The sequence below is a fragment of the Procambarus clarkii genome, chromosome 62 (assembly GCF_040958095.1).
Source record: "Procambarus clarkii isolate CNS0578487 chromosome 62, FALCON_Pclarkii_2.0, whole genome shotgun sequence".
Classification (NCBI taxonomy): Eukaryota; Metazoa; Arthropoda; class Malacostraca; order Decapoda; family Cambaridae; genus Procambarus; species Procambarus clarkii.
The window spans coordinates 25921963-25948508 of NC_091211.1; the positions used below are offsets into that span (position 1 = coordinate 25921963).

Sequence of the window (26546 nt, forward strand, 5' to 3'; positions counted from 1 at the left end):
CTAGTGTCTACTGAGTGTATTCACCTAGTTGTGTTTGCGAGGGTTGAGCTTTGTTCTTTCGGTCCGCCTCTCAACTGTCAATCAACTGTTTGCTAACTACTTTTTTTTCCCCACACACACACACACACCAGGAAGCAGCCCGTGACAGCTGACTAGCTCCCAGGTATCTGTTTGCTGCTAGGTAACAGGGGCATTCAGGGTGAAAGAAACTTTGCCCATTTGTTTCTGCCGAGTGTGTACTCACCTAGTTGTATTCACCTAGTTGTGTTTGCGGGGGTTGAGCTCTGGCTCTTTGGTCCCGCCTCTCAACCGTCAATCAACTGTGTGTGTGTGTGTGTGTGTGTGTGTGTGTGTGTGTGTGTGTGTGTGTGTGAGTGTGAGTGTGTGTGAGAGTGTGAGGGGTGAGTATAATGAGAGTATGAGGTGAAGCATGCACAGGCTGGCCACGTCAGAGTGACAAACACCTTCCATGCATCATATCGTGAGACCTAATATACGGGATATACATCTCCCAGAGCCTTGCACTTCACCCGCTAAATATATTTGCCGTCACGGCACCAGAATTGTAAATTATCAAGAGTGCTCCACCTTCACACAGTACAACTTTGGCTTTGTGAACTACAACCAGAGGACCCGGGTTCCATTCCCGCGTCCTCTTGAGACGCTTGGGCACCGTTCTCTCTACCTGATGCCCCTTTTCACCCAACAGTAAATAGGTGCCTGGGAGCTGGTCAACTTTGAGGGTTAGTTTTCCTAATAGGATTCAGTTTAACGTCGGTCACGAGAACGTAAAAAAAACGTCCTGTTACAACCTATAACCAAGGTCTCTAAGAGATTGTCACGTCACCAATCATAAATTACTTACCTTGGTAAGTTCGGGATTGGAAACATGTTTTGTGAAACAAATTTGTTACGATAGCTAAAGTGTTTCACGTTTAGGTGTGATATATGTATATGAGTGAGTTTAGATGTGAATAGGTGCTTGGTGTGAGTCAGTAGGTCTCGTGGTGGTGGTCAAACAGCCTAGTTGATCAGTCCAGCAACCAGGAGGCTTGGTCGACGACCGGGCCGCGGGGACGCTAAGCCCCGGAAGCACCTCAAGGTGGTGTAGAGAAGGTGTCCCCGCCCTTGTCGCCAGCAAGGTGTGGTAGGAACTACCAGTACCCGTCTACCAGTACCCGTCTACCAGTACCTATCTACCAGTAGCCGTCTACCAGTACCTATCTACCAGTAGCCGTCTACCAGTACCCGTCTACCAGTAACCGTCTACCAGCACCCGTCTACCAGTAGCCGTCTACCAGTAGCCGTCTACCAGTAACCGTCTACCAGTACCCGTCTACCAGTACCCGTCTACCAGTACCCGTCTACCAGCACCCGTCTACCAGTAGCCGTCTACCAGTAGCCGTCTACCAACACCCGTCTACCAACACCCGTCTACCAACACCCGTCTACCAGTACCCGTCTACCAGTACCTATCTACCAGTAGCCGTCTACCAGTACCCGTCTACCAGTACCCGTCTACCAGTACCCGTCTACCAGCACCCGTCTACCAGTGAGGTGTGGTCCGTACATGTACCCGTCACCCACACATTACCATGCATGCCAAGCTCCTGCAGGAACTCATCGGTGCTTCTCGAGTGCCTCCACATCACACGAGACACTCTGCATGCTACTCATGCACTTACACTCTTGTGCTCCCAGTCGCTCTACCTTCCTCTTCACTCCGCTCTCTTTACCACATGTCTACATGTTTCTCAATATTCCCCAGTTGAATACCGCCATGGTGCCTCCCATGGCAATTGTATAGCATCCCGAGATCCATTCCTTCAATCCCCGACCGTCCACAAGTGGTTGGGCACCATTCCTTTCCCCCCGTCCCATCCCAAATCGTTATCCTGACCCCTTCCTAGTGCTATATAGTCGTAATGGCTTGGCGCTTCTCCCGAGAGAGATCCTGTGCCAGGTAAGTCCACTACGGGGTCACCATAGCCCGTGCTACTTGGAAGTTGTTCCGAGTAGCTGAATCTATAACAACAACAACAAGGGCGCTTCTGCTGATAATGGCTTCCTATGTGCGGCTCTTAATCTCTCCCTGGTCATATGTAGGTCTGAATTATTTTAGGTCTTTTTAATTTAAGCTGTTTCCGGCAGCTTCGACACCGTATTGCAGGCCTCATCCCTTATACATGGACGGGTGACCTGGGGGGTGCACGGTGACCTGGGGGGTGTACGGTGACCTGGGGGGGGTCACGCAGCACCCGCTGCTGGCACTGACTGCTGGCAACCCACATAGGCTATCATGGCTCAGTCTTGTTAACGTGCCCATGTATTAATTAGGCTTGTTGCGAAGGACTATTTTCTTCACGCATATATCGATAAAGATGTGGCTCTGGTGTGTGTACTGGTGTGTGTGTGTGTACTGGTGTGTGTGTGTGTACTGGTGTGTGTACTGGTGTGTGTACTGGTGTGTGTGTGTGTGTGTACTGGTGTGGCGCTGGTGTGTGGCTCTGGTGTGTGTGTGTACTGGTGTGGCTCTGGTGTGTGGCTCTGGTGTGTGTGTGTATTGGTGTGGCGTTGGTGGCTTGCCGGCCACGTGTGACCCTCCAGGTATATATGTATATAATATATCTGCCACCTGGCCGTAGTGAGCGGGAGGCAAGCACAGTGCCACCTTCCAGAACACGACTAAGGACGTGCCGTGGCAACACTGAACCTGGCACTGTCTCCACACTAATTATTCATGTATACCAACTTCCAATTATTGGTTAGCCATCTTCCAGCCAGTTTTGTCTTGTTGCCTTACAGCGTGTCCTTGACAGGCTGTTGGGGGTGTGCCAGAGTGTGTCCATGACAGGCTGTTGGGGGTGTGCCAGAGTGTGTCCATGACAGGCTGTTGGGGGTGTGTCAGAGTGTGTCCTTGACAGGCTGTTGGGGGTGTGCCAGAGTGTGTCCTCGCCACACTTGTGGAGTACAACACTTGTCTCTGCTAATGAGAGTACTGGGAAGTAGCCTCGTCAGTTAGGCACGTGGCGCAGGGGTAAAACACTTGCCCGGGGCTTCGCCAGCTAGTTACAGCCCCGCTCCTGTGTCTGGTACGTCTACTACGGGGTCACCATACCCCGTGCTACTTGCCCCCGCTCCTGTGTCAGGTAAGTCCAGTACGGGCTCACCATACCCCGTGCTACTTGCAACTTTGGTTTCCAGTAGCTGAATCTTAACAAACACATCATCATCGCGAGCGCTTTGGCTTGGGTTCGTATCCTGGCCGGGGAGGATTGACTGGGCGTTGATCCTTAACTGTAGCCCCTGTTCACCCAGCAGTGAATGGGTACCTGGTTGTTAACCGCTTCAGCGGGTCGTATTCCAGGGAACATAGGATTAAGAACTTGCCAAAACGCTACGGGTGCTTGTGTCGTTTGGAAACATTGAATGTAACCACCCCGCCTGACAGCTGGGTGAACAGCGCTTCGGATTCGTAGTCCTGAGGTTCCGGGTTCGATCCCCGGTGGAGGCGGAGACAAATGGGCAAAAATGTTTCTTTCACCCTGATGCGCCTGTTCACCTAGCAGTAAATAGGTACCAGGGAGTTAGACAGCTGCTACGGGCTGTTTCCTGGAGGATGTGTAACAAAATTTTTTGTCCTGTTCCGTGTATTGTGGGTCGTGTCTTGTTCCGTGTATTGTGGGTCGTGTTCTGTTCCGTGTATTGTGGGTCGTGTTCTGTTCCGTGTATTGTGGGTCGTGTTGTTCCGTGTATTGTGGGTCGTGTTCTGTTCCGTGTATTGTGGGTCGTGTCCTGTTCCGTGTATTGTGGGTCGTGTTCTGTTCCGTGTATTGTGGGTCGTGTTCTGTTCCGTGTATTGTGGGTCGTGTCCTGTTCCGTGTATTGTGGGTCGTGTTCTGTTCCGTGTATTGTGGGTCGTGTCCTGTTCCGTGTATTGTGGGTCGTGTCCTGTTCCGTGTATTGTGGGCCGTGTCCTGTTCCGTGTATTGTGGGCCGTGTCCTGTTCCGTGTATTGTGGGTCGTGTCCTGTTCCGTGTATTGTGGGTCGTGTCCTGTTCCGTGTATTGTGGGTCGTGTCCTGTTCCGTGTATTGTGGGTCGTGTTCTGTTCCGTGTATTGTGGGTCGTGTCCTGTTCCGTGTATTGTGGGTCGTGTCCTGTTCCGTGTATTGTGGGCCGTGTCCTGTTCCGTGTATTGTGGGTCGTGTCCTGTTCCGTGTATTGTGGGTCGTGTCCTGTTCCGTGTATTGTGGGTCGTGTCCTGTTCCGTGTATTGTGGGTCGTGTCCTGTTCCGTGTATTGTGGGCCGTGTCCTCAGCCTCTCTCCTCTCCGTGTCCTAGCTCTATGGAGGCACCTTTTCCCTCTCTTCTGTAAGTGTCGAGGCACTTACATACAGAAATCACAATAGCGTGATGCATCAAATGAACAAATCCACAAGGGCCGTGGCGAGGATTCGAACCTGGGATGCTCTCGGACGCAGGTTCGAATCCTCGTCACGGCCCTTGTGGATTTGTTCATTTTGAGGCACTTCCTGCAGGTTGTATATTGGAGTAGGTGCGGCACTCAGCGACCTGGTCCGCAAGACGGCAGTGTTTGCTGACTCCCACACTGGTATATTGTGAGTTTCTCAACATATTTGTTGTTTTGTGTGAACAATAGCTATGTTGGTGGGTTGTGTCTGTGTCTCTCTCTCTCTCTCTCTCTCTCTCTCTCTCTCTCTCTCTCTCTCTCTCTCTCTCTCCTCTCTGTCTCTCTCTTGTCTGTCTCTGTCTCTCTCTCTCTCTCTCTCTCTCTCTCTCTCTCTCTCTCTCTCTCTCTCTCTCTCTCTCTCTCTCTCTCTCTCTCTCTCTCTTTCTCTCTCTCTTGTTGCTTTAGTGAATAGCGCCTGCGGTGCCACAGTGGCTCTTGTGTGGCTCGTGCTTGACACTCTCGCGGCTCGTGCTTGACACTCTCGCGGCTCGTGCTTGACACTCTCGCGGCTCGTGCTTGACACTCTCGCGGCTCGTGCTTGACAATCTCGTGGCTCGTGCTTGACAATCTCGCGGCTCGTGCTTGACACTCTCGTGGCTCGTGCTTGACACTCGCGGCTCGTGCTTGACACTCTCGCGGCTCGTGCTTGACAATCTCGCGGCTCGTGCTTGACACTCTCGTGGCTCGTGCTTGACAATCTCGCGGCTCGTGCTTGACACTCTCGTGGCTCGTGCTTGACAATCTCGCGGCTCGTGCTTGACACTCTCGTGGCTCGTGCTTGACAATCTCGTGGCTCGTGCTTGACACTCTCGTGGCTCGTGCTTGACAATCTCGCGGCTCGTGCTTGACACTCTCGTGGCTCGTGCTTGGCACTGTGGTTGTTGGAGGGAAGGCCACGCGCATGGCCGTATATCTTTGTTCCACAGGATATTACTCGCGACACGATAAAGACGTGAGCGGTGTGGACATGAATAGAATGGCCAGAGGGAGTTGCAGGATAGGAGAGGGGGGTGGGGTAGATGGGACGGGGTGAGGGAGAGAGGGGGGGGATAGGGTAAGGGGGGTGTGGGGGGGGGGTTGTTGTTGACATCTCCAAGAGAGAGCTTCATCAGTAAACACGAAATTATTGTAATCTGATGTTCAGTGATGAGTTCCATGAATCATTGAACATATAACCACTAATGATCAGACAACACCTGGCCAACACACCAGCAATATTATCCACTGCCCCCCCTCCCTCTTCAAAAAAACAAAACCCCCCAAAAAGGTGGACATTCTATCCATATGGAAGTTGCTAGGAAGATGTGTGAAGCAACATGGTGGAGTAGAAGCCAGGGTATTACATGAACTAATAAAGTACAGTGTATGGCAACTGGTGGGGAAGAACACGCTTCACAGTCACTCAAGTCAAGTGGGGATTTTCTGTACTAGTAAGGAGGATGGAGAGGAGTAGATGAAGGGATGTTTATAGATGGGAAATACCGTGTGAGTTATGATAGGAGGCGAGCTGTCCGCCTTGCTGACACGGTGTGGTGTGTCGTGTGTGTGTGTGTGTGTGTGTGTGTGTGTGTGTGTGTGTGTGTGTGGGGGGGGGGGTTGCAGGGGGTGGTGTTGAGTAATGTGGCGACCTCCCGCACTCTCATCTCTCATCATATACCCATAAACACACACACCACAGTACACAAATATCCGGAAATACTGACACACATACACCCTCCCCCTCTCCCTCCTTCCCTGCCACCTCCATGAACGAGTCTGATGTATAGTGGCTAAACACAGCCACTAAACATCACACTACAGCACCAAGCCACCAGGGTGTGGAACACCATCCTAAGGTTACAGGACCCAATGTTAGAAACATTACGCCGAGATGAGACGCCCCGCTCTCACAGCTGGGGGCCAACAGCCTCCATCTACTCAAGGAAGACCCTAGCCCCACAGTACATGATAACTTGATGAAATACTCGACATAAATCCCTTCCCCCAGTAAATTAAACACAAAAATATATAAATAAATAATAATAAGTTAAAGACCCTTACACAGAACATCAAAACTTGAGTGAAAGCATGTGAATGTGTATATATATATATATATGAATGCTACACAGTATTCTTCTACTGACATATAAATACACGTGAAGAACCTCACCCTACACAGCTTCCTGACAAGAGAGAGCAAGCTTATCTTAGTTGCTAACACACACACACACACACACACACACACACACACACACACACACACACACACACACACACACACACACACACACACACTCATACGGCAAGTGTGTGTGTGTGTGTGCTATGGGTGATCTCGGGTGTCGTGCTGGGATGAGGTTTCACCAACAACTGGCCGACAGGTGCTCCCCTCCCCCCCCACGCACACTACCCAAGCACTGTTTTGCTCTTCCCCACGTGCCTGCACACACACACACACACACACACACACACACACACACACACACACACACACACACACACACACACACACACACACACACACACACACACACACACACACACACACACACACACACACGTGTATGACACTGACTGGTACAGGACTAATTAGAATTCATCTGTGGGTGTATGCATGACCCAAATGATATGTTGCAGCTTCATTGTGTGTGTATACGTGTCATTGTTAGTGTGTACAGTGTGTGTATACATGTCATTATTGGGCAGTGTGTATACAGGCTACACACGTGTACAATTCTTACCTGTATTTGTCTACCTGTGGTTAACTGATCACCTGCTGGTAATACTACTGTCATATTTAAGTCATTGTTGTGGTGGTAGTGTGGTAGTGGTGGTAGTGTGGTGGTGGTGATGGTGGTGGTGATGGTGATGGTGGTGGTGGTGGTACTGTGCTAGCAGACAGCGTATGTATTAATACCAGGGAAAAGCCCAGTTTACCCCGACACTACCTCATCTATCTCTCTTCCTAACTACTATATATATATATATATATATATATATATATATATATATATATATATATATATATATATATATATATATATATAATCACACACACAGGTACTTACTTACCTAATTGTGCTTGCGGGGGTGGAGCTTTGGCTCTTTGGTCCCGCCTCTCAACCGTCAATCAACAGGTGTACAGGTTCCTGAGCCTACTGGGCTCTATCATATCATGTGTGTGTGTGTGTGTGTGTGTGTGTGTGTGTGTGTGTGTGTGTGAGTGTGTGTGTGTGTGTGTGTGTGTGTGTTACCCTTGCTGTGCTTGCTAAGATACACACTCCAGGTTCGCATCCTCCCGTCAGCCTCAATTCTCCAAATGTCATATTTCCTCTTGTCCTCTGGGTCCGTTCCCACCGTTGGACTTGATGTTGCTGTCGACTGTGTATCACAGTATCTTGTATGTGGTGATGAGGTCTCCTCTGGTTCTCACCTGAGTATCTTATATGTGGCGATGATTTGTCCTCTGGTGACATGAACCTTTCAAACGAGGGCTGCCATACCTGTGATGATACGGGCATCCTGTACCACCACGGCCCCGCCACTGGTTATACCCATAAATGGTCCTTATTTTGTTTGGTCCCCCACTAACCCCCTGACCCCTGATTGGGTACCTTGGGTGATTCCGGGGGTCAACGTCCCCGCGGCCCGGTCCTCGATCAGCCTTCGTTACTGGACGGGTCAAAAAAGGCTGTTGGACGCGACTGCTTGCAGCCTGACGTATGAACTACAGTCTGGTTGATCAGGTTTCCTTTGAAGGTGTTTATCCAGTTCTCTCTTGAACACTGTGAGGGGTCGGCCAGTTATGTCCCTTATGTGTAGTGGAAGCGTGTTGAACAGTCTCGGGCCTCTGATGTTGATAGTTCTCTCTTGAACACTGTGAGGGGTCGGCCAGTTATGCCCCTTATGTGTAGTGGAAGCGTGTTGAACAGTCTCGGGCCTCTGATGTTGATAGTTCTCTCTTGAACACTGTGAGGGGTCGGCCAGTTATGTCCCTTATGTGTAGTGGAAGCGTGTTGAACAGTCTCGGGCCTCTGATGTTGATAGTTCTCTCTTGAACACTGTGAGGGGTCGGCCAGTTATGTCCCTTATGTGTAGTGGAAGCGTGTTGAACAGTCTCGGGCCTCTGATGTTGATAGTTCTCTCTTGAACACTGTGAGGGGTCGGCCAGTTATGTCCCTTATGTGTAGTGGAAGCGTGTTGAACAGTCTCGGGCCTCTGATGTTGATAGTTCTCTCTTGAACACTGTGAGGGGTCGGCCAGTTATGTCCCTTATGTGTAGTGGAAGCGTGTTGAACAGTCTCGGGCCTCTGATGTTGATAGTTCTCTCTTGAACACTGTGAGGGGTCGGCCAGTTATGTCCCTTATGTGTAGTGGAAGCGTGTTGAACAGTCTCGGGCCTCTGATGTTGATAGAGTTCTCTCTCAGCGTACCTGTTGCACCTTTGCTCTTCAACGGGGGGTATTCTGCACATCCTGCCATGCCTCGTGGTGTCATGTGATGTTATTTCTGTGTGCAGGTTTGGGACCAGCCCCTCTTAATATTTTCTACACGGTATAGAAAAATATTATACGGTATAGTCACGGTATAGTCATTAGAGCAGGTACACCTGCTCTAATGACTCCCTGCCAAGGCTCTTTATTTTGATAGTTTTGAAGTATTTGATGTGATTCTTATCCTGGTGCGGTTCAGTCCTAAGACACACTTCACTTGTCGAGTAACTTTAGCTCAGTAACAGCCACATTTACCCTTGTTTATGGTACTGCGGCCACACTTACCCTTGTTTATGGTACTGCGGCCACACTTACCCTTGTTTATGGTACTACGGCCACACTTACCCTTGTTTATGGTACTGCGGCCACATTTACCCTTGTTTATGGTACTGCGGCCACACTTACCCTTGTTTATGGTACTGCGGCCACACTTACCCTTGTTTATGGTACTGCGGCCACATTTACCCTTGTTTATGGTACTACGGCCACATTTACCCTTGTTTATGGTACTACGGCCACACTTACCCTTGTTTATGGTACTGCGGCCACACTTACCCTTGTTTATGGTACTGCGGCCACATTTACCCTTGTTTATGGTACTGCGGCCACATTTACCCTTGTTTATGGTACTGCGGCCACACTTACCCTTGTTTATGGTACTGCGGCCACACTTACCCTTGTTTATGGTACTGCGGCCACACTTACCCTTGTTTATGGTACTGCGGCCACATTTACCCTTGTTTATGGTACTGCGGCCACATTTACCCTTGTTTATGGTACTACGGCCACATTTACCCTTGTTTATGGTACTGCGGCCACATTTACCCTTGTTTATGGTACTGCGGCCACATTTACCCTTGTTTATGGTACTGCGGCCACATTTACCCTTGTTTATGGTACTGCGGCCACACTTACCCTTGTTTATGGTACTGCGGCCACACTTACCCTTGTTTATGGTACTGCGGCCACACTTACCCTTGTTTATGGTACTGCGGCCACACTTACCCTTGTTTATGGTACTGCGGCCACACTTACCCTTGTTTATGGTACTGCGGCCACATTTACCCTTGTTTATGGTACTGCGGCCACACTTACCCTTGTTTATGGTACTGCGGCCACACTTACCCTTGTTTATGGTACTGCGGCCACACTTACCCTTGTTTATGGTACTGCGGCCACACTTACCCTTGTTTATGGTACTGCGGCCACACTTACCCTTGTTTATGGTACTGCGGCCACACTTACCCTTGTTTATGGTACTGCGGCCACACTTACCCTTGTTTATGGTACTGCGGCCACACTTACCCTTGTTTATGGTACTGCGGCCACACTTACCCTTGTTTATGGTACTGCGGCCACACTTACCCTTGTTTATGGTACTGCGGCCACACTTACCCTTGTTTATGGTACTGCGGCCACATTTACCCTTGTTTATGGTACTGCGGCCACACTTACCCTTGTTTATGGTACTGCGGCCACATTTACCCTTGTTTATGGTACTGCGGCCACACTTACCCTTGTTTATGGTACTGCGGCCACATTTACCCTTGTTTATGGTACTGCGGCCACACTTACCCTTGTTTATGGTACTGCGGCCACACTTACCCTTGTTTATGGTACTGCGGCCACATTTACCCTTGTTTATGGTACTGCGGCCACATTTACCCTTGTTTATGGTACTGCGGCCACACTTACCCTTGTTTATGGTACTGCGGCCACATTTACCCTTGTTTATGGTACTGCGGCCACACTTACCCTTGTTTATGGTACTGCGGCCACATTTACCCTTGTTTATGGTACTGCGGCCACACTTACCCTTGTTTATGGTACTGCGGCCACATTTACCCTTGTTTATGGTACTGCGGCCACATTTACCCTTGTTTATGGTACTGCGGCCACACTTACCCTTGTTTATGGTACTGCGGCCACACTTACCCTTGTTTATGGTACTGCGGCCACACTTACCCTTGTTTATGGTACTGCGGCCACATTTACCCTTGTTTATGGTACTACGGCCACATTTACCCTTGTTTATGGTACTGCGGCCACATTTACCCTTGTTTATGGTACTGCGGCCACATTTAGGGTAGCCACCTGCAGTGCCCAAGTTGTACCTCCATCATATCCTGCAATATTCTCTACTATTATTACGAGATTGAACATGGAGTCCTGGGGCCAGATTCACGAAGGAGTTACGCAAGCACTTACGAACCTGGGGCCAGATTCATGAAAGCACTTACGCAAGCACTTACGAACCTGCACATCTTTCCTCAATCTTTGACGGCTTTGGTTACATTTATTAAACAGTTTACAAGCATAAAAACTTCTCAATCAACTGTTGTTATTGTTATAAACAGCCTCCTGGTGCTTCGGAGCTCATTAACTGTTTAATAATTGAAAACAAAGCTGCCAAAGATTGAGAAAAGATGTACAGGTTCGTAAGTACTTGCGTAAGTGCTTTCGTGAATCTGGCTCCTGTACATCTTTTCTCAATCTTTGGCGACTTTGTTTACTATTATTAAATAGATAATGAGCTCCGAAGCGCCAGGAGGCTGTTTATAACAATAACAACAGTTGATTGGCAAGTTTTAATTTTTGTAAACTCTTTTATAAATGTAAACAAAGCCGTCAAAGATTGAGGAAAGATGTACACGTTCGTAAGTACTTGCGTAACTGCTTCGTGAATCTGGCTCCTGATCCTTGTGGAATGTGAACAGACTCAAGAATTTATAAATATCTTTGAACGTTACAAAAAATGTCTAAATGTACTCAAAATGTACTACCAGTAATGCTAGCCAATTGTGCCAAAGTTCCCAACTGCAGGAAGTAGCCTGGCACCGCCGCCCACAGGGTGAGTGTGGGGTGAGTGATAGGGTTAAACTATGTGCTATTACTTCACAACAAATGAAAGTTAAGTGGCCATTAAGTGGGACTGTAACCTGTGTGTGACTGACCATACGCAGGATGAGTATGAAGTCCTTAACTGAAGTAAACAAGAGCATTATGACGGGTTGAAGATGTTAGTCCGGTGTTGCTTTTGTTGAGTTGACTCATCCTGAGTATCTATGTCAACACTTGACCTTTATAGTGTTGGGTGTACAGATACGTACTCACCTAGTTGTGAGTATGAGGGCTGCGCTTCCGCTCGTTGCTCAACCCGTCCTCTTAAAAATAACGTCACTTTTGGCTGGTATGCGCGGCGCTATGGCCAAAAGTGGACGTAATTTGAAATGAAATCGACTCACAAATGTGACGTCCTGTCCCGTTTTCTGTTTGAGTCGTCCGGCTTACTCGGAAAGGTTAGGAGAGGAAACTTTCAACTAACGTTTTTCATAACGTTTTGAAACTTTATAAGAATTTCCTGCCCACCTAACCTACCAGAGGACCCTTAACTTACTGTTGTTAAAATAAATCCCAAATTTATTTACATTTTTAAATTACGTCCACTTTCGGTCAAACGGGCAAAAGCGACGTTATTTTTAAGAGGACAGGTTGCAGCATCCCGCCTCTTAACTGACATTGAACAAGTGTACAGGTTCCCGAGTCTTCTGGGCTCTGTCGTATCTACACGTGAAACTGTTTGGAGTGTGCATCGCATCCTTCTGAAGACTTGCAAGAAAGGCTCCCATTGCCTGAACAAATCCACAAGGGCCGTGACGAGGATTTGAACCTGCGTCCGGGAGCATTGCCTGTTTTTCATACACCATTGATGCCCATTATTTTTGAATGTGTCAAAGTTGTGTGCTGAACAGAGCCAAATTTGTCATTTAACAATTAATCTCCAGAAATTGTTCTTCAATAGAAGTCAAATATGTTACGGAATATATGAAGCAGCACAATAATGTATGTTGACCAGACCACACACTAGTAAATGAAGGGACGACGACGTTTCGGTCCGTCCTGGACCATTCTCAAGTCGATTGTCTATAAGTGCTTTCATTTTAGGAGGCTGTGGAGCCTTACAGCGTGGTGTATGTTGGAGGAGATAAAGTATAAACGAAGAGTGGCCCCAGAGACAAACACAGGCCATCTTCACATCATTCCTGCTAACAGAGAGAGAAAGAGAAATATCACGACTCTTATCTACCTGAAAAGAAGACAAAGAAAACGGGTCTCTCCTTTTTTTGGTGAGGAGTGTGAGAGCGGCCGATATTTGGGGTGTTGGGGGGGTGGGGGGTGAGGGGGTGACGGGGGGGGGGTGCTTACCTTTCCAGCTTTACCCATGTTAGGGTAAGGCTACCTATGAGCTATGGTAAGGGAAAGGTCTCAGCCTGCTAAGAGGAGTCGGAAGCCGTCTGCTGCTGCACCCCGTGCTAAACACAAAACACAAAAAGATAGAGAAGAGAGAGAGTAAAAAGATTGGTGTGTGAGGGATGAGAGAGCCGCTGTGTGTCAGCCTCGGGTCACTCCTCCAACACAATTTCCTGTAAACATCACCAGTTCAACCCAGCAGAGGGAGGGAGGGAGAGAGAGAGAGAGAAAGAGAGAGAAAAGAGAGAAAGAGGGAGAGAGAGAGAGAGAGAGAGAGAGAGAGGGGGCACACACACACACGCACACACACACACACACACACACACACACACACACACACACACACACACACACACACACACACATACACACATACACACGGAGGATTGCTAGTCAGAATCCATATGTAAAAACGTATCCAACTTTTCCCTTCTTCATATCCACACCAACTGAGTGTCTGAAGACCACGGGAGACAAACGCGGCCACAGGTGTAAGGTTCTGGTGTACAACCTCTGAGAAGGTGAAGCCATTCCTTGTGCCACATCTGAGAAAAATAACCTCATTACAGAACAGTAAATTACCGAGTTTTTGTTCCTTAGGTCTAAGGCCATTTCTAAGGCCTGGCCACCTTAGAAATGGTTGTTGCTAACCGACCAACCAATGCCATAACTGTGGCACTTTGATCCCATAGTTACAGTCTGTGTTGCATTGCAAGGCTCAGGCTGCAAGTCTGACTCAGGTAGCAACGCCAAAGTTGAATTTAAATCAGAGTTTGGATTTCAATTTCAATTCAGAATCTGAATTTAAGAATGTAATTTAAAGTTGCCAAAGCATTGGCCGCTCGTGGAGTGATCACCAAGTAGGCCCGTTCTCCGAGCGGTCCCAAACGTTACTAAACTCGTGTGCTAAATTACCCGAACCCAACCTAACAGAGAACACACGATCAGAAAACGGGACATCACGTTAATTTCGCGAGTCGCTATCATTACATTAGTTTTTGGCCTATAGGTTAAGATGCGACCAGAACCAAACTGGTGAGAACAGGTTGTTTGGTGGGGACTGTTATCTTCTTGAGGATATCTTGAGATATCTTCTTGTCTTCGGGGCTTAGTGTCCCCGCGGCCCGGTCCCCTACCAGGCCTCCTTTTTGTTACACATCCCCAGGAAGCAGCAGCCCGTGGCAGCTGTCTTAACTCCCAGGTACCTATTTACTGCTAGGTAACAGGGTCATCAGGGTGAAAGATACTTTTTGCCCATTTGTCTCCGCCTCCACCGGGGATCGAACCTCGGCTTGCACAAGTGAATATGGTTGTAACAACTACGCAAGACCCATAGTTATCTTCACCTCGTCACGTGTCCAACTTTTCACACACATCATTTAATAAATCCTTAATTGTCGGAGATTTCATTTTCAAACTGTTATGTATCGGAGAGTTTCCGTGATTTTCCTGTAACAACACAACTCATTTTCTGTTCACTGGACAAGAGATAGACTAAGAGCGTTTTATTATGTAAGGATAAAACGGTTCTGATGAGCCACAGAGCCCTATCCCCTCCTATTGGACAATTATGTTATGGAGTCGAGCTGAGAGTAAAAACTGAACCTAAAGGTTCAGTTATAATGTAATTAGTTGAATATATATACCCAAAAGCTGTATGAACGGTAGTAGAGAGGTTATGTGGCGATCTTTGAGAAGCCGCCGGCTTCCTGTCCCCATGGAGGTAACTACAGATGGTTATAATGGGTTGAGGAACTGGACCCCAATATTCCGTAAGGTCAGTCGATTAAGGCAGCGTCTAGGATGAACTCAGACGCAGGTTCGAATCCTTGTCACGGCCCTTGTGGATATGTTTTATTCCGTAAGGTGTTTATGTCTGAAGATAACCTCAAGAAGCAACCCGTTCTCGCACTTTCGTATAGTCAATATTGACTTATTAAATAAGTGCATATGTGACATACTAATTTATTGTGAATATTTTAGTTTACCTTGAAAAGCTTCATAGAAAACACTGACCTTACCTAACCTTCTTAGGTAAGGTCGGTGGTCCTCTTCCTTCTATGAAGCTTTTCAAGGTAAACTAAAATATTCACAATAAATTAGTATGTCACATATGCACTTATTTAATAAGTCAATATTGACTGTAAGAAAGTGCGAGAACGGGTTGCAAGCAGATAGTTACATATATTGACTGTGTCACTCACTGTTAGACTGGTAATGTACTTCATGCGGGAAGTAGTCTGTCTGTAATATAGGCCAGAGAGTACCTCCGTAACCCAATATTGAAAGTAGCCTGCGCGCGCGCGCGTATAGAAAACGGCTTGTTGGCTTAGAGAACAGCAGGAGCGTCGGAAGCAAATAGTACACCAAGAGAAAACGTGGCGTGAATAGTCGCTGTGTTCGCCCAGTGTTATATGTAGATTTACATGCCTAATGCTAAAAAAATAGATAAAAAAAACCATTGAATGTGGAATATAAGTGTAGGTGTACTCAGCTAGCTGTGCTTGCGGGGGTAGAGCTCTGGCTCTTTGGTCCCGCCTCTCAACCGTCAATCAACTGGTGTACAGGTTCCTGAGCCTATTGGGCTCTATCATATCTACACTTGAAACTGTGTATGGAGTCAGCCTCCACCACATCACTTCCTAGTGCATTCCATTTGTCAACCACTCTGACACTAAAAAAGTTCTTTCTAATATCTGTGTGTGTGGATGGTGTGGAGGATGTGGAGAGAAAACTGTGTGTGTGTGGTGGGGGAGTCTATGTTGACTCTATGATGCAGCACGTGTATGTGTGTGTGTGTGTGTGTGTGTGTGTGTGTGTGTGTGTGTGTGTCAAGTAGGACTGAGGCAGAGAAAAGCTGAGTCTCACTTGTTCTGCTGCTGCCACCCTATATACACCTGACTCTCCACCTGCGACTCTCCTCCAAGAAGAGTCGCTCACATGCCTCTGTAAGCTACAGTGTTACAGAGGTTACAAGAGGCGTCAGTGTGGTGTACTCTTCCTGTCGTGTGTGTGTGTGGGGGTGTTCAGTATACCACCTCTAGTATGTTTATTCTACTGCATGTAGCATACTTTTCTTGCTACAAGTTGCAATGGTTCCATAGTGTGGGATAGTGTGACGGTGATCAGTAATGTGATTAATGATGGTTCTAGTCATCTTAGAACACTAGTTAAAGCCCATTAATAACGGTGACTGAAAGAACTTCCGATTGGTGGAGGAAACATTTGTAAAAATGGAAAAAAATGTCGATAACTAATGACTAAATTACCGGCAATTTTCCTCGTGGCAAGCTGTCAAGCCAGTTGACAGTCTGGTACTTGACGGTGGTGTTTGGTGGGTGTGTTGGGGCGTGCCTAGCGTGCCCAGTGTGGGGGCATCATGCCCAGGCTCACCCTCTCAGCCTACCACGACCCAAGGTGGGTAACTTGTTCACCTGCCTCCAATTGCTCTGTATAAACACGTTATAATCATTATGTTCTTCAGTGTTCTCTTGCTATGTCATGCACCTTGTTCATCAACAGACTCCTGTTGACTCCTGTTAACAGGCTCATACCGTTGCCATAGCTCATGGTAGACCTTACCTTACTAGTTCTCTAATAGTTTTCTCTGGAATACGACCTGCCAATATGTTAACAACCAGGTCCCCAATTACTGCTGAGTGAAGAGAGGCGTATAGTTAAGGATTGGTGCCTCGTTAGTCCTACCTGTCTGTTTCACTTTCCGGGTAGTTTATATGTTGTGTGTGCCGTCTTCTGGTTGTTTGGTAGCTCCCCCCCCCCCCCCCGTCTCTAGTTATATATTTGAGGTTGTCCGCGACTTTCAGAGTATATGGGCAGCTTCCTGCAGGCTCTATGGTGATATGGTAGGGGAGAAACAGTGTGGTAGGGAAGGTTGTCAACAGTATGGTAGGGAAGAAACAGTATGGTAGGGAAGAAACAGTATGGTAGGGAAGGTGATGAACAGTATGGTAGGGAAGAAATAGTATGATAGGGATAAAACAGATGGTAGGGAAGAAACAGTATGGTAGGGAAGAAACAGTATGGCAGGGAAGGTGGTCAACAGTATGGTAGGGAAGAAACAGTATGGCAGGGAAGGTGGTCAACAGTATGGTAGGGAAGAAACAGTATGGCAGGGAATATAGTCAACAGGTAAGAGGGAACATACACCACTCAGTATTTCCTCCCACTGCTATAACACCATTAACAAACATCATACCAATAGGATCAGTATAGAATAGTGTATATACACACACACTATAATGTGCCCTTCACTATACCGTATACACACTATAATGTGACCTTCACTATACTGTATACACACTATAATGTGACCTTCACTATACTGTATACACACACTATAATGTGACCTTCACTATACTGTATACACACACTATAATGTGACCTTCACTATACCGTATACACACACTATAATGTGACCTTCACTATACTGTACACACACTATAATGTGACCTTCACTATACCGTATACACACACTATAATGTGCCCTTCACTATACTGTATACACACACTATAATGTGACCTTCACTATACTGTACACACACTATAATGTGACCTTCACTATACTGTATACACACACTATAATGTGACCTTCACTATACTGTACACACACTATAATGTGACCTTCACTATACCGTATACACACACTATAATGTGACCTTCACTATACCGTATACACACACTATAATGTGACCTTCACTATACTGTATACACACACTATAATGTGACCTTCACTATACCGTATACACACACTATAATGTGCCCTTCACTATACTGTATACACACACTATAATGTGACCTTCACTATACCGTATACACACACTATAATGTGCCCTTCACTATACTGTATACACACACTATAATGTGACCTTCACTATACCGTATACACACACTATAATGTGCCCTTCACTATACTGTACACACACACTATAATGTGACCTTCACTATACCGTATACACACAATATAATGTATATAACATACGACCAACATTCTAAGGGTTATTAGAACTCATCGAAGTACAAATTATATAACGTTTATATAATTATATAAATTATATAACCAATTATATTGTTGTTATATATATATATATATAACCTTTCAATAGAGTCTACCTTGAGGTGCTTCCGGGGCTTAGTGTCCCCGCGGCCCGGTCGTCGACCAGGCCTCCTGATAGAAGGCACAAGTTCGCTATATAATATTAGTTCATAGATAATGTATATATGAAGCGTATACGAATTTACCTTGAAAGGTGAGACAGGTTTATAGGTGTAATATTACCATATTAATTACGTAAATTACTTCGGCCTTGGGGGGGGGGGGTATTTGAAAATGGCGTTTTGGGAATTGGTTAAAATTATTTTATGGATTTTGCTTGTGGTGTATAATTAAAAAAATTAGTCTTTGGCCAGGTTGTGACTGGATATTAAATTTGGTGGGAATAATTAGACAAGTGAAGTGTAATTGTGACGTGGAGTGAAGATGTGAGGTGAAGAGACGTGAATATGGTGGTTTGAAGCAGGTGGTGTTAGGCAGGGGACTGGTGAGCTACACCTCTACACTACAACTACACTACCACTACACTACAACTACACTACCACACCACTACACTACACCACTACTACACTACCACACCACTACACTGCCACACCACTACAACACCACTTCACTACAACACTATACTACAATTCCATTACACTACCACACTACAACACCACTACCACACCACTACTACACTACCACACTACTACACTACCACACCACCACTACACTACACAACTACCACACCACTACACCACTGCTACACTACCACACCACCACACTACTACACAACCACACCACCACACCACTACACCACTACCACACCACTACACTACACTGCTACACTACCACACCACTACACTACACCACTACCACACCACTACACTACACTGCTACACTACCACACCACTACACTACACCACTACACTACACCACTACCACACCACTACACTACACTGCTACACTACCACACCACTACACTACACCACTACCACACCACTACACTACACTGCTACACTACCACACCACTACACTACACCACTACCACACCACTACACTACACTGCTACACTACCACACCACTACACTACACCACTACCACACCACTACACTACACTGCTACACTACCACACCACTACACTACACCACTACCACACCACTACACTACACTGCTACACTACCACACCACTACCACACCACTACACTACACTGCTACACTACCACACCACTACACTACACTGCTACACTACCACACCACACCACCACACCACTATAACAACAGAACACCACAAGGATGTATACACTAAGAGGTATACCCAGCTTCTTGGTGTATATACATTGAGAGTATGCATTAGTCCAATAATTTCTGTGTGTCATTGAGTGTATTCAAGCAGTACAAGATCTTTGCTCTCTCTGTAGGTCAGTAATTTCTCCAGCTCTGAAAGTGGCTGTTTGTGTAACAATATTCCGTCCACCCTAGAGAGCACTGGTATCTTGAAGTATCTTGAGGTTATCTTGAGATGATTTCGGGGCTTTTAGTGTTCCCGCGGCCCGGTCCTCAATCAGGCCTCCACCCCCAGGAAGCAGCCCGTGACAGCTGACTAACACCCAGGTACCTATTTTACTGCTAGGTAACAGGGGCATAGGGTGAAACTCTGCCCATTGTTTCTCGCCGGCGCCTAGGATCGAACCCAGTACCACAGGATCACAAGTCCAGCGTGCTGTCCGCTCGGCCCAGCAACATATACCAACAACATTTCTTTCACCCTATGCCCCTGTTACCTAGCAGTAAAATAGGTACCTGGGTGTTAGTCAGCTGTCACGGGCTGCTTCCTGGGGGTGGAGGCCTGGTCGAGGACCGGGCCGCGGGGACACTAAAAAGCCCCGAAATCATCTCAAGATAACCTCAAGATACCACAACAACAACAATAATACCACCTGACCATATACATCACAACAGTACCATAACACTATACCCCACAACCACAACCCCCATATACCACACCACCACCACAACCACGCCATGACTGAACACTTAATAGCTACACATATTAAGTCATAAATGTTCCATTGGATGGTTTATCACTGACCATTAATTGGGCCATTTACGATGGTCCACAGCTGTTGACATGGAGAAGGTGTACACACAACATTTACTGCCACAACACCCTCGCTGGAGCACCTGTTTACTGGCCCTCAGGTCCACCCTGCAAGGCCAGCACAGGTCAGGGCCAGGTAGTCTCTTGTTATTGTCCGCATGAGGCCAGGATAGAACTGGTTCCCGGTCTGCGCAGTGTGTACCCCCCCCCCCCCTCCCTGGGGCTGCACCAGGGGGGGGGTAGGAGGTTACAGGGAGGGGGAAAGGGTGTGTGGGGGGTTGTGTGTGTGTTTACCTTGATGATAAAGCGTGATCCCTTTACCTGTTGGGGGTGGGCATAGCGGGTTCCCCTGCCTGTATTTCCTCCGCCTCTTACCCCAGTCTTAAACTCAGATAACTACAGCAAGTGGGCAAGAGCAGTATGGTGGGCTTGTTACCTCATCTCTCCCCCCCCCCCTCGTCTAGCAGCTGTTGCCCTAGGGAGGGAGGGAGGGGGGAGATGGGGAGGGACGAGAGACACTGGGGAGAGAGGGGGGTGTAGAGGGATCTAGATATTTAACTATAAATTTATATTTAATGTTTCTAATAGTTTCATATTTTTAACTTCGTAAAACTTCCGTTGACCGACGTCACCCTCCTGTCACCCTAGACGGTGACACCCGAGGCCACGGTGTCACCCGTCACCCTAGCCAGCCATCTACCTGGAATATACCTGGAGAGGATGGATGTGAACGTTCTCATTAGCCATCCTATCATTGTCCTGGCTGCCGCCGCCGCCGCTATATTTGCTCGGTTATGTTCACTAAATGTCAGGTCGTCGGACATCATAATTCCCAGATCTTTTACACGTTGTCCTCTTTTAATGATGGACTGGCTAGCCCAGGTGGTCTAGCTAATCATACATGGCACCATGAACCACCATACATGGCACCATGAGCCACCATACATGGCACCATGAACCACCATACATGGCACCATGCATGGCACCATGAACCACCATACATGGCACCATACATGGCACCATGAACCACCATACATGGCACCATACATGGCACCATGAACCACCATACATGGCACCATGAACCACCATACATGGCACCATACATGGCACCATGAACCACCATAGCCCGTGCATCTCACACACACGTCAGCACTAGCCTATATCTTAAATAAATACAGACAGCTTGTCAAGGCTTGGCAAGCTGTCAACCCGAGTAACTGACTTCCTGTCAGGCAGGAGAGCCGGACGGAAAACCTCGCATGGGGTGCCCGCCAATACACACTCACTACCTACGTGAGACCAGTCCCAGAGAATGCAGTTCCCAACACATGAAATTAGCCCTTGAGTATGAGAAAAGGTTGAGGGAAATAAACTTCTCAGCAGTGGACGTGGTAGAGAGAGAGAGAGAGAGAGAGAGAGAGAGAGAGAGAGAGAGAGAGAGAGAGAGAGACGGTAGTAAATACAGAATTTTGCCGGTGCTAAACGTGTTGATTGTAAACACTTGTCTGCCAACGCAGCAAGATGGCTGTTTACCCGGAAGCTGACGTTAGCGGATTAATTCATATATTGCTAACAGGCTTACAGCTCTTGTTAAGCCTTAGCCGTTACGAACACGCCCGCCAGTTGGTTGACAGTCAGACCGTCTGCAGTTACTGCTGGGGGAACAGTCAACGGTGCTAGATTCACGAAAGCACTTACGCAAATACTTACGAACGTGTACATTTTGCCTCAATCTTTGACGGCTTTGTTTACGTTTATTAAACAGTTTACAAGCATGAAAACTTGCTATTCAACTGTTGTTATTGTTATAAAGAGCCTCCTGGTGCTTCGGAGCTCATTAACTGTTTAATAATTGTAAACAAAGTCGCCAAAGATTGAGAAAAGATGTACAGGTTCGTAAGTGCTGGCGTAACTGCTTCGTGAATCTGGCCCCTGTTTCCCCCCGTTGTGCTGTTGTTACAACAGCTGTTGATATGTCTTCTGTTGGGTGCTGTTGTCGGGGCTGTGGCGTCCTGTTGCTCCTTCAGCTCAGCCGGAAAAACATTCAACATTCCAGTAAATAAAAGCCATTTACCCAGCGGTTCGATATTAGCTTAGCGGTGAGAGAGAGAGAGAACGAGATTTGCTCACAGAAAACGGAATGTGGGTCATGAATGGCCGTATTTACAAAACGGGGGATGTTGCTGGCTTTTGTAGCAATTTACCAAATTTTACCAAAGTATTCCTGCACAGTTTAGATATTTTTTTTCCTACGCTGCCATTTTTCGTAATTTGAACTTTTGTAATGTCTTCACAGTATCAAACAACATCTTATCTTGAGGTTATCTTGAGATGATTTCGGAGCTTTTTAGTGTCCCCGCGGCCCGGTCCTCGACCAGGCCTCCACTCCCAGGAAGCAGCCCGTGACAGCTGACTAACACCCAGGTACCTATTTTACTGCTAGGTAACAGGGGCATAGGGTGAAAGAAACTCTGCCCATTGTTTCTCGCCGGCGCCTGGGATCGACCCCGGGACCACAGGATCACAAGTCCAGCGTGCTGTCCGCTCGGCCGACCGGCTCCCCAACATGCACAAGCTGTGTGTTCACGTGTGTCTGCAGGACCTTATCTATTGACTCATGGATCACGAATTTCTTATCCTGTCCTATTTTTTTTTGGTAACACGAGGTTTAGCTCGTGGGCCTGCACATATACGGGACCAAAGAGCCAAAGCTCAACCCCCCGCAAGCACAATTAGGTGAGTACAGCCCCGCTCCTGTGCCAGGCAAGTCCACTACGGGCTCACCATAGCCCGTGCTACTTGCCCCGCTCCTGTGCCAGGCAAGTCCACTACGGGCTCACCATAGCCCGTGTTACTTGCCCCGCTCCTGTGCCAGGTAAGTCCACTACGGGCTCACCATAGCCCGTGCTACTTGCCCCGCTCCTGTGCCAGGTAAGTCCACTACGGGCTCACCATAGCCCGTGCTACTTGCCCCGCTCCTGTGCCAGGTAAGTCCACTACGGGCTCACCATAGCCCGTGCTACTTGCCCCGCTCCTGTGCCAGGTAAGTCCACTACGGGCTCACCATAGCCCGTGCTACTTGGAACTTTTGTTCCCAGTAGCTGACTCTAAAACAACGATAATCGTGGGCCTGCGTCACGTTAGGTTCGTGGCTGCGGGTCGTATAGGCTTCTGGCTAGGCAAAACAGTTCCCAATTTTACGGAGTGGGACATGGCGCGAACGAGGTGAACTACCCGGCTTGTTTACGGAACAATTGGGCAGGTTCCTGCAGCAAGGCCCGGCGCTGGCGTGTCAACCAAATAAGTCGTTACGGAGCTCCATACTTAGGCCAGTGTGGGAAATGTCTTGGAACCTGTCACGGGTCAGTCGATGGTAAAACCTATGGTGAATGTTGTCGTTATAAAGTTAGTCGGATTTTCTTTTGGTGGGTGTGAGGGGGAGAAGGGAGAGGAGTGAGTGTGCGGGAGAATAGGAAAGGTGAGAGAGAGACAGGAGGGATAAAGTGGGAAGGATAGTGAGAGAAGAGGGGGGGGGGGGCTGAGTAGGATATTGAGAAGAGATCAGAATGAATGAGTAGAGGGGGGAAGAAGAGTAGAGAAGTGGGAAAGGAGAGATGGGAAAGGGACAGGAGGAGAGGGGAGGATAGGGGAGGGGGGTGGCAGGCAATATCCTGCCAGGTGTCACTGACTTTATTTTGAGAGAGAGAGAGAGAGAGAGAGAGAGAGAGAGAGAGAGAGAGAGAGAGAGAGAGAGAGAGAGAGAGAGAGAGAGAGAGAGGACGACGAGAGAGACTTCCCTCTCAGGTAGAGAGGGGAGAGAATGGAGAGGGAGAGAGATACATAGATAGTCACCATACCACTGCTGCTCCCCGACCTTCACTATTAGTGCTCTCACCATTAAAGTGTGCCTTAGGTTCATGGCAAGTGTTGCCATGAAGTATTCGTAAGGCCAAGTGTTGTGCACATGGCATCTGGCAACCAGTTTTGATCCACGCTCCTCGCGCCATATATATTATTACAGGTGATCATTATTGCTTGACAGGTTGAATCACTTAACACATGTTTGGTTGACTTACAGCCCTGTTCATCTTGCCTGTGTTGGCATGTCGAGTACCCACTACGTCATCACCTGTCAATTTGCAGTTGATCAGCAGCCCCTGTAGTGCCCTACTGTAGTGCCCTACTGTATTGTTGTATCGTTATACATCCTCCTGCCCCCGCTCCCATGCCACATGTCAATTGCTTTTGCATAGAGACTCTTGCGGCCACTTCTTGAACCACTTGTAAAAATATTATTAAGGTGTGTGTGTGTGTTGACTTGCCTAGTTGTACTCACATAGTTGGGATGGGGGCCACCACTGCCCACGGGATGGGTATGGGGGCCACCACCACCCACGGGATGGGTATGGGGCCACCACCACCCACGGGATGGGTATGGGGTCCACCACCACCCACGGGATGGGTATGGGGTCCACCACCACCCACGGGATGGGTATGGGGTCCACCACCACCCACGGGATGGGTATGGGGTCCACTACCCCCCACGGGATGGGTATGGGGTCCACCACCACCCACGGGATGGGTATGGGGCCACCACCACCCACGGGATGGGTATGGGGTCCACTACCCCCCACGGGATGGGTATGGGGGTCCACCACCGCCCACAAGATGGGTATGGGGGTCCACCACCGCCCACGGGATGGGTATGGGGGTCCACCACCGCCCACAAGATGGGTATGGGGGTCCACCACCGCCCACGGGATGGGTATGGGGGTCCACCACCGCCCACAAGATGGGTATGGGGCCCACCACCACCCACAGGATGGGTATGGGGTCCACCACTACCCACAGGATGGGTATGGGACCCACCACCACCACCCACGGGATGGGTATGGGGGTCCACCACCGCCCATAGGATGGGTATGGGGTCCACCACCGCCCACGGGATGGGTATGGGGCCACCACCACCCACAGGATGGGTATGGCATGCATAGCAAATTGACTAAACTCGTGTGTGTATGTATGTATATATATATATATATATATATATATATATATATATATATATATATATATATATATATATATATATTTATATATATGTATGTATAGCGGAGAAGGGGGCAGTGGGCAGGATTACGGGCATCCCCCCACTCCCCAGGGCTGCCCTAGAAAGGGGGGAGGGGGTCCCCCCCCCCCCAGGGCTGCCCTAGAAAGGGGGGAAAGGGGTGACTGTTGTGTGACAAGGAGGAGACGTTTAGGGACCAGGTAGTTGTGGTGTAGGAGACTAATACAGTGTCTTGTCCCCCCAGCGTGGGCAGGATGCTCCGGCGGAGACTTGGTGTGGTGTTTACGGCTGCCCTCCTCACTCCTGCTCTCGTCCTCTTCTTCCTCACCAGTCCAGGTACGTCCTTACTCACCCCTCACCAGTCCAGGTACGTCCTTACTCACGCCTCACCTGTCCAGGTACGTCCTTACTCATCTTACAATTTTACAATGTAGGCACCCCTAGTGTTCCACTGTAGGCACCCCTAATGTTCCACTGTAGGCACCCCTAGTGTTCCACTGTAGGCACCCCTAGTGTTCCACTGTAGGCACCCCTAGTGTTCCACTGTAGGCACCCCTAGTGTTCCACTGTAGGCACCCCTAGTGTTCCACTGTAGGCACCCCTAATGTTCCACTGTAGGCACCCCTAGTGTTCCACTGTAGGCACCCCTAGTGTTCCACTGTAGGCACCCCTAGTGTTCCACTGTAGGCACCCCTAGTGTTCCACTGTAGGCACCCCTAGTGTTCCACTGTAGGCACCCCTAGTGTTCCACTGTAGGCACCCCTAGTGTTCCAGTTTGGTCACATACTGGACGGTGTACCAGGACGTGGCCGCGTTGGTCCATCATAAGGTTCAACTGCTCATAGAAACAGCTGATTTAGTTTCGGTGCGATTCGAACTCTCGTCTGAAGATAAGACTGTCCAATAGGCCATGACAACGCCTCCCACTTGGGTTCACTACGTACAAGGACTATAAATAAGTAATACATATAAGTACCACATGTAAGTATATTGTATTAGTGTGTCACATGGGGATAGTTATATGTTGTATTTGTCTTAATTAATTAATTTAATCTGATAATTTGTAAATGTTTTTAACTATAGATGCGCTTCATTCGCCTGTATTATACAAACAAACTTAGATCTCAT

At 48.1% G+C, this 26546-nt stretch overlaps 1 protein-coding gene across 22 annotated transcripts in view; it reads left to right on the top strand.

Moving 5' to 3' along the window:
- Mgat4a (alpha-1,3-mannosyl-glycoprotein 4-beta-N-acetylglucosaminyltransferase a) overlaps positions 1 to 26546 on the top strand; it is a 107368-nt gene that overhangs the window by 37260 nt on the left and 43562 nt on the right. For 18 of the 22 annotated variants that reach the window (XM_045755861.2, XM_045755863.2, XM_045755868.2 and 15 more), the window contains one exon: positions 25663 to 25754. In XM_045755861.2, coding sequence (XP_045611817.1) covers positions 25663 to 25754 — 92 coding nt within the window. Of the gene's footprint in view, positions 1 to 16121; positions 16145 to 16210; positions 16614 to 25662; positions 25755 to 26546 lie in introns of those variants that run through there. The other 4 variants (XM_069308373.1, XM_069308374.1, XM_045755866.2 and 1 more) reach the window with 3 other exon arrangements.